We start from the raw sequence: 12,294 nt of genomic DNA, 5'->3' as shown, positions 1-12,294 counted from the left end.
ACCTTTTTTCCTCCTCATAACTGGCAAACCAATTTGAAAATTCTCTATCAGCTACAGATCTGGACAAATTAGCACTCTAAAATCCCTAGGCATTGCTCTGTATTAGAACTTCTGTGCTCCCACCCCCCCACCCCAATGTTTGTTAAAAAATAAAGTGACGGGCACTTTTTAACTAGTGTTTGAAGAGAATTATATATGAACTCAAATTTTATATGCCTAAAGAAGGCTCCCTAGAATACTATTGCAAATCGTATCCCTTATCACCTTTTTGAGATTTCAGGGTGAATAATTATATATTAAAGATGCTGGAAAGTCTTGCAACAAGAAACTTGTTTAATTTTGTATAATCTGGATTTTCTCAAATTATTTGAATTTCTCAACTTCTAATCTATCCTCCCCAGCTTCCTTCCCTGCACCCCAACCCCCAAATCCCAGTTAACAAACAGGGTTTAGGATGTCTGCTAAACAACATTCCTGTTCTATTTTCCTTCTTTGACTTTTCTGCATCTGATCCTGAAACATAGAACATGAACCCAGTGATTCTGATATTTCCAAAAATGGGTTGATGGTGTTGTCATCATAAGTAACTAGTTTATCAATATTAATAAGGGAAAAAGAGCAAAGGGAGAGTCAGACATTGTAAGCATAGTCACCTGGGCAGCTTCACCAGGAAGCTACAGCTTCATGTTCCCCAGGGAACCACCGGTCCATTCACTGCAGATCACTGGGGGAAGGGATGAACAAAGGGGGAGGTGGGCACATGCATAGTGAAGTCGGAGTAACATAGGAAAGGTGCTTGCTTGTCAGTCTAGCCTGGGGAACAATGGATTGGCTACGGGGTGGACCACATCAGAAACGCTCAAAATCTTGAATAGTTTAAATCCCTAGAGACAAAGAATTCCCTCCTTCTTGCTCAAGCTTGGTCTCTTGTTCTCTCTTTTCTGTGACCTGCACTCGCCTATGGACTCACCTGTTCTTTCTCCAAAGCCATGTGTCTTTAAGCAACCGCATGGCCCATTGCTGTGTGAACACCACAGGCAATGGACTACAGATGGGAACACAAGCTAAGCTAGCCAGATGCTGGATTATACTATACTTTGATATGGAGCAGAAATTCTGGGCAGTGGCCTTCATTCTGGCCCTGCTGAAGACAAGATTAGACTTCTTCCATGGCAAGACAGACAGAGATGGGATCTTGGAGGGAACCCCCTTAATTTTACATCATCAATAAAGCTTTCCATGAAACTCCATCCTCCTGTGGGGGCCTCAGGAAATTATTTTCCTTGCGGCACCCGAAGAACTCCACTTCTAACGATCCTGAAACATAGAACATGAACCCAGTGATTCTGATATTTCCAAAAATGGTTTGATAATATTGCCTTTGATAGCATTCCAAGAAGAACAGCTTAGCACTTAAAAAGCATTTGGCTGTGATAATTCTTGGGTTTCATTTTTTATTATTAATTGTTTTTAAAAACAATACTATTATTTTTAAAGCATTTTGCACATTTAAAATATTAAACTAAGTGCCTAAAATAATGTCTTACAGCCGAGACCGGTTTGGCTCAGTGGATAGAGTGTCGGCCTGCGGACTGAAAGGTCCCAGGTTCGATTCCGGTCAAGGGCATGTACCTGGGTTGTGGGCACATCCCCAGTGGGAGATGTGCAGGAGGCAGCCAATCGATGTTTCTCTCTCATCGATGTTTCTAACTCTTTATCTCTCTCCCTTCCTCTCTGTGAAAAATCAATAAAATATTTAAAAAAAAAAATAATGTCTTACATTTGTATAAGCCATATGGTTTTGTTGTGTATTATCTCAGATGGCCTGTGAACTAGGCAGAACAAATACATAATACCTGTCTGGGGAAAAGTGACCAGTTCAGAGCGTTCTGGTGATTTGAACAAGAGCATATGATCATTTAGCAGCAGGGCCTGGATTAAATTTCTAAATTTCTGACTTCTAAGTTCAGTAATTTCTTTTTCCACAGTTGCTTATTAATCAGTCTTTATTACTTTTAGCCAGTTCTTTCAGCTCTTTCCCCTCCCCTATTTGATAGGTTGAGTCATTCATTCATTAATGCCTGCTATGTGTCAGATACAGTGCTGTTGTGGTAAATACTCAAAAAAAAATGAATCAGGAAAAGTTTTTGCCCAGAAATGCTCCTAGTTTTGTGGGATGGAGAAGTGGAGTGATAAGCACCATTACCTGAGCTATATTGGTGCAGATGTTAGAGAACACCTATGAAAGAAGAGACCTAATGCAAATGTTAGGTCTCTTCTGGTAGGGCATGTTAGAGAAGTCTTCACAGTAAGACTGCCTTAAAGAATCAAGGTTCCTGTGAAGAGAGTTCAGGACAGGCCCTGGCCAGGTAGCTCAGTTGATTAGAGGGTTGTCCTCCATACACCAAGGTTGCGGGTTCAGTCCCCAGTTAAGGCACATAGAAGAATCAGTCAATGAATTCATAAATAAGTGAAACAACAAATTGATATTCTCTTTCATTCTCTCTCCCCCTTTCTCTCAGGAAGGGAGGAAGGGAGGGACTTCAGGACATAACTGATTCAGGGATGGGTCATGTGAGGCCTTGGAGGCATGAAAGAGCCAAGCATGTTGGGAGAAGAGTAAGCAATGAGCAAGGGGAGCAGCTAAGGCTGGAATGGCAAGTTGGAGATAGCATTTGGAGTTGGAGTTCTAACTCCACAGTTCACTAGCTATGAGACTTTTCTTAAGCTTTAGTTCCTTACTTACAGGGCTGCTGTGAGGATGAAATGCAGTCATGCATAAGAAGGTGCCACTATCTTAAATCCTTAGGAGAAAAAAGGGAAATTCAGTAATAAAATATCATAAAATCCCTGATATCTACCAGCATTCAGTGTATGTGAGTTGTCTTTATCATGCTAAGTTAATTTGATTTGCTATAGGCAGTGAGGAAACTGGAGCGTTTTAAACAAATAATGTGATCAGCTTCTTGTTATAAAAAATTTAGATTAGTTAGCAGAGGGACAAGTTTATGATGGTAAAATAATAGATTGATTGTGTATGGATTTGTGGGTCCTACAATACTTTGAGGTATAAACTCAATAAGATGACAGTGGATCTGGAGATTGTTTACTTTTAATCTGTATTTGACATTGAAGCATAGGAAAGGCTTTTGGTTCATCCCATTATCCCTGGATTCTAGTGCAGTTCAGGCCCATATACAGGGTTGGTATCTTTGTGTAGTTAAGGAGAGGTGGGTGTTGGGGAATAGGTAGCAAGTTTGGGGGAGTATGTTTTCACTAGGAATGCAATGTTGGATGCTCATTCTATGCAATCTGGATCTTCTCTAGGTTGTTCTGTTATGATCCCCATGCAAATAAGCAAAAATCCGTTTAACATATGGGAATATTCTAGTTTTTTTTTGTCCAGATGTAGACTGTGGTAGGCAAATCTCTTAGGATCAGCAAACAGCCACCAGAGTTCAACAGCCCCCCTATGAAGCAGCCTTTTTATTACATTCCGTATCTTGTCCAATTGTACATATTATCTTCTTCAAACCAGTACTTTGGCTGTCCCAGTGGTTTTTCAAAGTTGGCACTTGAATGGTGTTAATTGGACATACACAAAACTTCCTCATTGTCACCTGGCTTAATTCACACATTTGTGTTTCCTGCCTGGTTCCTACAGGCATTTGAGTGTCTTTTGAAAATGAGACGGACATCCTAGTTTGGAGAAGTATACTACGCCTTGTTATAATACTATCTGAAATGACAGAATTCAGAATGAAATAGGGCAACCCTGGCCTCTGTCAAAGGAGCTTCTTTCTAAAAGTATTTTCCCCTGATAAGAATTGCTTTAGATGTAACACTTCATGTTTCATAACATTTATATGGAAGAAGCTATTTCTTACTATTTAATTAAACTACATTAACTCTTAGGACACTTACATTTATTGAGGACATAAGTATTATCAAAATCTTTGGATTTTATTTAGTAATCAATAAAACAACAACAAAATAGATTGACCGTTTCTTGTTTTGAATGCTTGTTGAGTACAACCTTTTGTGTGTGCATGTATTTATATTGTGCCTGGACTCCCACTAGTGCTTCTTTACTGTTATTCAGCCCTGGTTTTGCCAGTTCAAAACTAATTTCTATTGCTTTAGGAATGGTGCATCTTTCTTTTCTAGCATTGTATTGTTTATAATGTGAAAGATTTGGATATCTTAATTGTTAGGGTCAAATTTTGCTTAGTAGAAATCAAACCATTTCTAGAGTCTGTTATAAGGGATAAAAACTTTTTTCTACTGAATAATTTGTATTTATGTTATTTCAGTTTCTGTTACTATGGCAATGACGGCAGGGAGTACAGCCACCTTTCCTATGAGCAACCATACCCGGGAAAGAGTGACTGTGGCCAAGCTCACGTTGGAGAATTTTTACAGCAACCTAATCTTACAGCATGAAGAGAGAGAAACCAGGTATAGTAACAACTAGTCAAAGTTTTCTATTTAAATAAGCTGTTATGCTGCAAATGGAATGTAAATATGTTGCCCATTAATAATATAAATTTTGGAGATCCATCCCTGTGTGTTGTTTTTAACTTTCTTATCTTGACGGTGGACCTAATTGTTTGTTTTATTTTTGCAGAGTAGTTCCTTGTCCTGTGAACCCATATACTTATTTCAAATGAGATGTTTTAAACAAAACATTTTCAACCATGAACTTATGATATAGCTTTTTACTTTCTTTTAGAGGGATGCATTATGAATAATTGACTTTAATCCAAAAACATTTATAATGTTGAGTATATATAAGTAGGTCTAGAAGAATAAAAAATGAAAGACATGTTGTTTTGCTTTCAGGAAACTTAGAGTAAGGGAGCTAATGCACATAGATACTATGTGAAAGAGTGAAAAGTATTACTAAGAGAAGGGCCAAGAAGAGAGAGATTGCTTTTGCGTAAGGCAACTGGGATGACATTATAAATGGTGATAGTGTTTAAACAGACTCTAAAGAAAGAGTCCTATTTATACACACATAAAAGGGAGAAGAAAGAAATAAAAGAGCAAGAGGAAGGGCATCAGAAACAGAAGAAATCACCTTCAGTGCTAACTCAAGCACCGTTCAGTTAAGCTCAAGCTAGAGGTAAAGATTTCCTGGGAGTCTTGAATGCTTTGTTAGTGTAGCTCTTCCCATGGTGGTAGAGGGCCTCCCTGAGTTTTGAACAGAAGAATCAAATGATTGCAGGTGTTTCTCTGGAAGAGTACTTTAATTGTGATGCATAGAATGGACTGTGGGAGGAGGGATTAGGAACAGGAAAGGCTAGTGATATAATCCAGGCAAATAGAAAGGAGGCTCGAATTAGGATTGTGACAGCAACAAAGAGGAGAGTTGACGGGCGAGAAAGATGAAAAAACATGGAAACTAGCCAAATATGAAATGTGAGAGAAACAAGTCAGTACTGGCTCTGAAATATCATGCCTGGGCAAAAGGGTTGGTGCAACTCAGTGAAACAGGACTCAAGAAGAAGAATCAGGGTTAGAACTTAATTTTGGACAAGTCTCACTGCAGATGAGACATAGCTGAGGCGAGAATTGGGACTGGGACTAGAAGATAAAACAATTATTCAGAGACAGAGTAAGAAAATATGAGAGGTAAGAAACATAGAGACTAGTGAGAAAAGCTAACGTACCTTTACTTAAAGTTCTCAAAGGAAGAGAGGAAAGAGAATGGAACTGAGGCAAATTAAACCAGGGGTTCATCGTCAGGAAAAATTCCAAAAGATTCAATTTAGACAGAAGGAAAGTGATCACAAACAGAAGGTTTAAATGTGAGTAGGTGGATAAATCCCAACAAAAGCTGACTGTATAAAAACAATAATAATGACATTGTCTTGGGCATTTTTTAAAAAAAGAATTAAAATATTTTCTAACTGTCGACTCTCTGTCAGGAGGGAAGTGGAATGAAAGTGTTCTTAGATATCTTTGTATCTTTAAGAATAGGAATACAATGTAGACAGGATAAAGATTAATTTCAGACTTTGACAAATTAACTGTACATGTAATTTCTAGGGTAGCCACTAAAAGACCAAAAATGAAGTTTGTAACTTCCAAACCTGTAGAAGGAAAATAATGGAATGAAGGGGGAAATCAGTTCAAAAGAAGGCCCAGAGAAAACAAAAACCTGAAATACCAAATAGTAGGCATAAATAGAAACCACAGAATAAGTTAGAAATAAATCCAAATATAGTAGTTACACTAATTGTAAATGTAATGGAAGCCTCTGGGAGTGTTCACATCATCAAGGGAGAGTGAACAAAGTAGAAGAGAACCAAGGAAAGAAAGACCTATATTTTCTCAGGAGGCAGGCATGAGTTATTTGTCAGAATTTTAAAGGTTCATTGTCATTTCTTGCTGAAACCTTAAAGTAATTCAATTTTCCCCTCTATTTCTAAACAAAGGAGAGTAAGAATAAAAGCATCTGCTGTTATTAAAATAACACAAACCACAACAGTCTCAGCTTGGTGGTGCGATGGAAGTCATATTAAACAGTGTGTAAAGTATGATTGTCTATCCATTGTGCTGAACACTTGACACTAATACAAAATAATATTGAATGTAAATTGTAATTGAAAAAAATAAAATAAAAATTATTGCATTGTTAAAATAATAAAAATACATAGTAAAAATAGTTTATACTTTAAGAAAACATGTGATGAATTTTTAAGGTTTAACTAATTGGATAAATACATAAGCTAAATAAAGTACCAAGCAAAGAACAAAATGCCAGATATTTGAGGAGAAAAGCTATTTTTTTTTTAAGGTACAAGAGAAGTCATAGGTGTTCCGGGTAGGCATGGTGCAAATGAATGAAAATTAGTGCCTCTTGCTCCTGAATGAGATATGATTCCATGAAGTGTTAGTCTTGGCAAGGAAAGGGTGCAGTAGAGGTCTGAGAAGAATAGAGTTGCTTGTATGTGGCTATCCCTCCCAGATTAATGGTCCTCTCACTCTTTGGATTCTTTCAGCAGAGGAGAAAACTCAAAATCATTCAGCAAGCAGCTCTGCAGGCCCAGAGGTACATGATGGCAGGCACAGAATCCGATGTTAGGCGTTTGTTCCATTCTAAGGTTGGGCTTAGGGAAATAATATGTAAGAAAAGATAAAAATCAGTATGGTAAGCACCAAGGTACCTATTATAACTGCTGAGGAAGTAGGTGAAGAATATGTTATTAGGTCTCATCTCCATTTGGGTGCTCATTTATGAACAGGCTCTAGATATTTTTGCTAGGAATTTTCCTTAAGAAAGAAAAAGAAGTGATTTTGATGGATTAGGAAAGAGCTTACTTTTGGAGATCCTATATAATAAAAGGATAATATGCAAATTGACCCTAACTGTGGAACAACCGGGAACAACCGGTTGCTATGACGTGCACTGACCACCAGGAGGCAGACGCTCAACACAGGAGCTGCCACCTGGTGGTCAGTGCGCTCCCACAGGGGGAGCTCTGCTCAGCCACAAGCCAGGCTAATGGCTGCAAACGCAGCAGTGGTGGCGGGAGCCTCTCCTGCCTCCTCGGCAGCGCTAAGGATGTCCAACTGTGGCTTAGGCCTGCTCCCTGTGGAGAGCAGGCCTAAGCCATCAGTCAGACATCCCCTGAGAGCTCCCGGGCTGCCAGAGGGATGTTTGACTGCCAGCTTAGGTCCGATCCCCTGGGGAGCAGGCCTAAGCCGGCAGGTGGACATCCCCCAAGAGGTCCCGGACTGCAAGAGCGCGCAGGCTGGGCTGAGGTACCCCCCTCCTCCCCGAGTGCATGAATTTTCATGCACTGGGCCTCTAGTACTGTTATAAATAACAAATACTAAACAATGTGAATGGTAGTTTCAGTCCTCACCCTCTATACCCATGTGGATAAAGCCTGGGAAGTTTGTCTTCTAGCATACTCCAAAACTAACTAGAAAGAGCTCTCTCTCGGGTTTATCTTTAGGAAAAGCCAATACAATAGAAATAAAATACTTAATATTCACTTGGAGATGAGTTACAAAATTTGTGCCACAACCGTTTCTCTCGTTATCCTGTCCCTCCTCTATCCTCTCCACACCCCCTTCTTGTTAGCTTTAACTAACTTCAAGGATGCCATTTTAAAATAATAACTGAACTTGGCTATACTGTACCTTGAAAAGTTCTTGTAGTTCTTTGGGTTACTTTTTATATACATAGATGGTTTTCTAATTTATAAAGAATTAGAATAAAATATACTCAGTTGCATTGAACATCTTTCCTTGATTAAGTAGGAAATCAAGTTTAGAGTTTAAGTGAAGGATGTGGACAAGCTCATTTAGCTAATAAGTGTTAGAATCAGGATTTAAATGGATAGCCACCTTAAAAATTTGTACTTTTAGTCATTATAGTTACCTTTATATACATCAAATATAAACATTGATATATGTTAATGATTTTGGTGGTTTGAACATTAGATAACAGAGTTTTCCTTCTTAGAACATTAGTCACTTTTGCTAACAATTCATTTAGACAACTTTAGAAGTAAATTTTATTTGACCAGTATGAGAAAGCTAAATCTGAATTGGGTTTATATTTTGAGAAAGAAAGCTATGCTTAGTGATTATTTTAATTCAACTTGAAAGATTTTTTTAGCATACCAAATTGAAGTGGTAAAATTGAATAAATAAATGTACATTTAAAAATGGAAGTAGTTAGGAATGTATTTAAAATGTAAATTATTTTTCTTTTGTTAAGGCAGAAGAAATTAGAAGTGGCTATGGAAGAAGAAGGATTAGCAGATGAAGAGGTAATGTTAGCTGTGATTACTGTGACTATAGTTAACAATACTGTATTATGTGCTTGACAGTTACTAAGAGAGTGGATCTTAAATGTTCGAACTACAGAAAAAGAGTAGTTATGTGAGGGTGATGGATATATTAACCTTATTGTAATCATTTTGCAATATATATATGGATCAAATCATCACATTTATACCTAAAACTTACACAATGTTATATGCTATTTCTTTTTTAAAAAAATTTTATTTTTATTGATTTCAGAGAGGAAAGAACAGGGGGGGAGAGAGAGAAAAAAAAACATCAATGATGAGAATCATTGATCGGTTGCCTCCTGCAAGTCCCCCTACTGGGGATGGAGCCTGCAACCCAGGCATGTGCCCTGACTGGGACTCGAACTCTGACCTCCTAGTTCATAGGTCGATGCTCAACCACTGAGCCACACTGGACTCTAAGAATTAAAACTAATATCATGGAATAGATTTTTTTTAAAGTAATGTAACAACATTATAGGTGATGTCCCATTTCTGTTAGATTATATATTCCATACACTTGGGATTCTCCTTTTCTGCTAATAGCTGTCTCCAACACATAAACATTGTTAACTTGCTGTATTACACAACATATAAAATATTAATATACATTATTTTCTTTAGGTGCTTCTCTCTTGTTTATCAATTTTGAGTATAATTTATGAAACTGTGTAATAAGGTTATTTTTTTCATTCAGATTACACAAGTTTCTAAAGCTAAATCCAACTGCACTCTGTTTATTCTATAACCCATAATGTTAGAAATCTAGAATGTCTTTCAGAATTCTTATATTTACTCATTTATGTAATTAAAAGGGGTGGGGAGGAATGTCTTTACTGCTTTGAAAGACTGTACTACAGTGCCACCATGTGGCATTTTTTATTTAGTCTTCAAATCTAAAACTGCTTTTTGATCTTTTTGTTTTACTAGTAATTCAGTTTTTTAAACTGTTATTCAAATGGCATTTTTGATCCAAAAAATAGTCTTCACTGTTTTCACTACTGATGTGCCTGAGTGTATAACTTCACTTAGCTGTATAAAGATATTTACATTGAAGACATAATTCTTTAAAGAGAGAGGAAAGGAGTGGGATAGAGAGATAGAAACATCGATAAGAGAGCATCGATTGGCTGCCTCCACCACACTCCTGGGAATCAAACCCGTGACATCTTGGTTCATGGGTTGACACACAACCACAGAGCCATACTAGCCATGTTGAAGACATAATTCTTAATTTGATCCTCTTAGATTAACTTTGTTAGAATTATCAGAATTCCATTGCATTGATGATATACATTTACATATTTCTAATTAATATATATATAGTTTACCTAACCCTCTTGAAAGCATAAAGGGAGGGGTAGGGAAGGACTATTTAGTAGTTATACCTTGAGCTGCATGTCAGAGTGATGTTTCTGAGCTGTTGTGGTCATTTTGACTTGTCTCCGCCTCAGAACTGAACCACTGAATGCTTGATAGGGTTCAGTTGAAGATGAACAGGGGTTTAATTTTTTCATTGATTATTTTCATTTCCCATAGGAGCTTTGTCAAAAACAGAATTTTGTTTGGTGAGGGGGAAAACGAAATATAGAACAATGAAACAAATGCCCATTCCAAATGTAACCTTCAAATATTTCATAATGTTTCATATTAATGCTCGTTATTTTTGTGACTGCTGGAGAATGAATTGTGAAATTCCTGAGTTGAATATTTTAATGAATTCTTCATGTAATTATCTTTGTTGCAGTTTCATTTTTTCAGGAATTTGTGTGCCAAGTCTCAAGCAGTTTATTAAAATCTTTCCAAGAATAAATTCTGCCGTAAGCACATCTCTATGGAAACACTCTTGCTTTGTTGTTTTGGTGTCATAAGTCTCAGTGGTTGTGACAGAGCAACCTTGGGATTTAAGGAATTGAAGCAAAGTCGATTTCTTGACAGAGTCAAAATCAATATCAGAATACTATTAGCATTGCCTAAAGTTTAACTTTTATTTTTTAATTAAGTTAGCATATAGATGAAAGAATATCATGATATAGTTAAGATGAAATATTTAATGGGGTATACTTCAAGAATAAAGATTTTTCAGTCGTTAAAAAAAAGTTTTTTAAAGTTTTCTTTAGATTTTTTTTATTCGTGCACCTGTGGGTCCCTCTGTGTGGCCTGCAGGGATCCGCCAAAACCGGCAGTCCAACAGCCCGGAGGGATGTAGTAGTGTGTGAAGCGGCAGGCGGCAGGGGAGGAGCCCAAACCTGGGCTGGGCACTGCGCTGCTCCTGCTCATCTGGCCGCAGCTTGGTAGGCTCGCTGCTGCTCCACTTCAGGCGCGCCGCTGCAGCTGCGTTCGCCAGGCATGAGCCGGGCGTCTGGCATCTATTGGTCAGCTGTGTGGTGCTCCTGCTGTGGGAGCACACTAACCACAAGGGGGCAACTCCTGCATTGAGCGTCTGCCCCCTGGTGGTCAGTGCATGTCATAGTGACCCATCTATTGGTCGACTGGTTGAACAGTTGACTGGTCGCTTAGGCTTTTATATATATAGATACTTCACCTCACTTTTTTTTGTTGTTGGTAATCCTCACCCGAGGATATTTTTTCCATTGAGTTGTTTTTTGTTTTTTTTTTTAGAGAGTGGAAGGGAGAGAGAGAAACATCGATGTGAGAAAGACATATCAATTGGTTGCCTCCCGTACGTTCCCTGATTGGGGCTTGGGATCGAACCTGTAACCCAGATATGTGCCCTTGACAGTAATCGAACCCAAGACCCTTCGATGTACAGGCCAACACTCTAATCCCTTAGCCACACTGGCCAGGGTTTCACCCCCATTTTTATATATCTTGTCTTTTAATACTGTAGGTTTCCTTTGAAACAATCTGATTTTAAAGTCTTCTTTTAAACTGTCTTTTTTTTTTTTTAATAGAAAAAGTTACGCCGATCACAGCATGCTCGCAAGGAAACAGAGTTTTTACGGCTCAAAAGGACCAGACTTGGCTTGGATGACTTTGAGTCTCTGAAAGTTATAGGAAGAGGAGCATTTGGAGAGGTGTGGTTCTTTTTAAAATACACTGATATTGAATATATATCTTAAAATAGATTTAAAATAGATATGTATTAAAATAATTTAATTTGAATAGAATTCCTAAAATACCATGAATGGCAAATTGCAACACTGTTTTCTTTAAAGGAATCTACTATTTACTCCTAAATAAATAGTAGTGACTGTTTAACATCTATGATGTGGTCAATTTTCACATTCTAGGTGCGGCTGGTCCAGAAGAAAGATACAGGCCATATCTATGCAATGAAGATATTGAGAAAAGCTGATATGCTTGAAAAAGAGCAGGTATGTTCTTTAATACATGCAACCAAAGAAACATCCACTGGCTGATATTGGAATTTTTAAAAAGAAATCTATGTATCTTACTATATAATCTAGTAATTTTTGATAGCCTGTGCCATCGCTTCTCAATTCTTATAGTTAAAATTTCT

General features: G+C 37.7%; 1 protein-coding gene across 4 annotated transcripts in view; it reads left to right on the top strand.

Annotated features, from left to right (window-relative positions):
• The window catches only part of STK38L (serine/threonine kinase 38 like), a 75,693-nt gene that overhangs the window by 44,878 nt on the left and 18,521 nt on the right, over nucleotides 1–12,294 (top strand). For 2 of the 4 annotated variants that reach the window (XM_006086776.3, XM_006086777.3), the window contains 4 exons: nucleotides 4,314–4,458; nucleotides 8,738–8,789; nucleotides 11,726–11,848; nucleotides 12,065–12,148. In XM_006086776.3, the coding sequence (XP_006086838.1) occupies nucleotides 4,325–4,458; nucleotides 8,738–8,789; nucleotides 11,726–11,848; nucleotides 12,065–12,148 (393 nt within the window). In that variant the 5' untranslated portion in view covers nucleotides 4,314–4,324. Of the gene's footprint in view, nucleotides 1–4,313; nucleotides 4,459–7,007; nucleotides 7,058–8,737; nucleotides 8,790–11,725; nucleotides 11,849–12,064; nucleotides 12,149–12,294 lie in introns of those variants that run through there. The other 2 variants (XM_014454069.2, XM_006086778.3) reach the window with 2 other exon arrangements.

Source organism: Myotis lucifugus, unplaced genomic scaffold (assembly GCF_000147115.1).
Source record: "Myotis lucifugus unplaced genomic scaffold, Myoluc2.0 scaffold_30, whole genome shotgun sequence".
NCBI lineage: Eukaryota > Metazoa > Chordata > Mammalia > Chiroptera > Vespertilionidae > Myotis > Myotis lucifugus.
The sequence above is the reverse complement of the archived record's forward strand: the minus strand, read 5'-3'. Positions and strand labels throughout refer to the sequence as shown.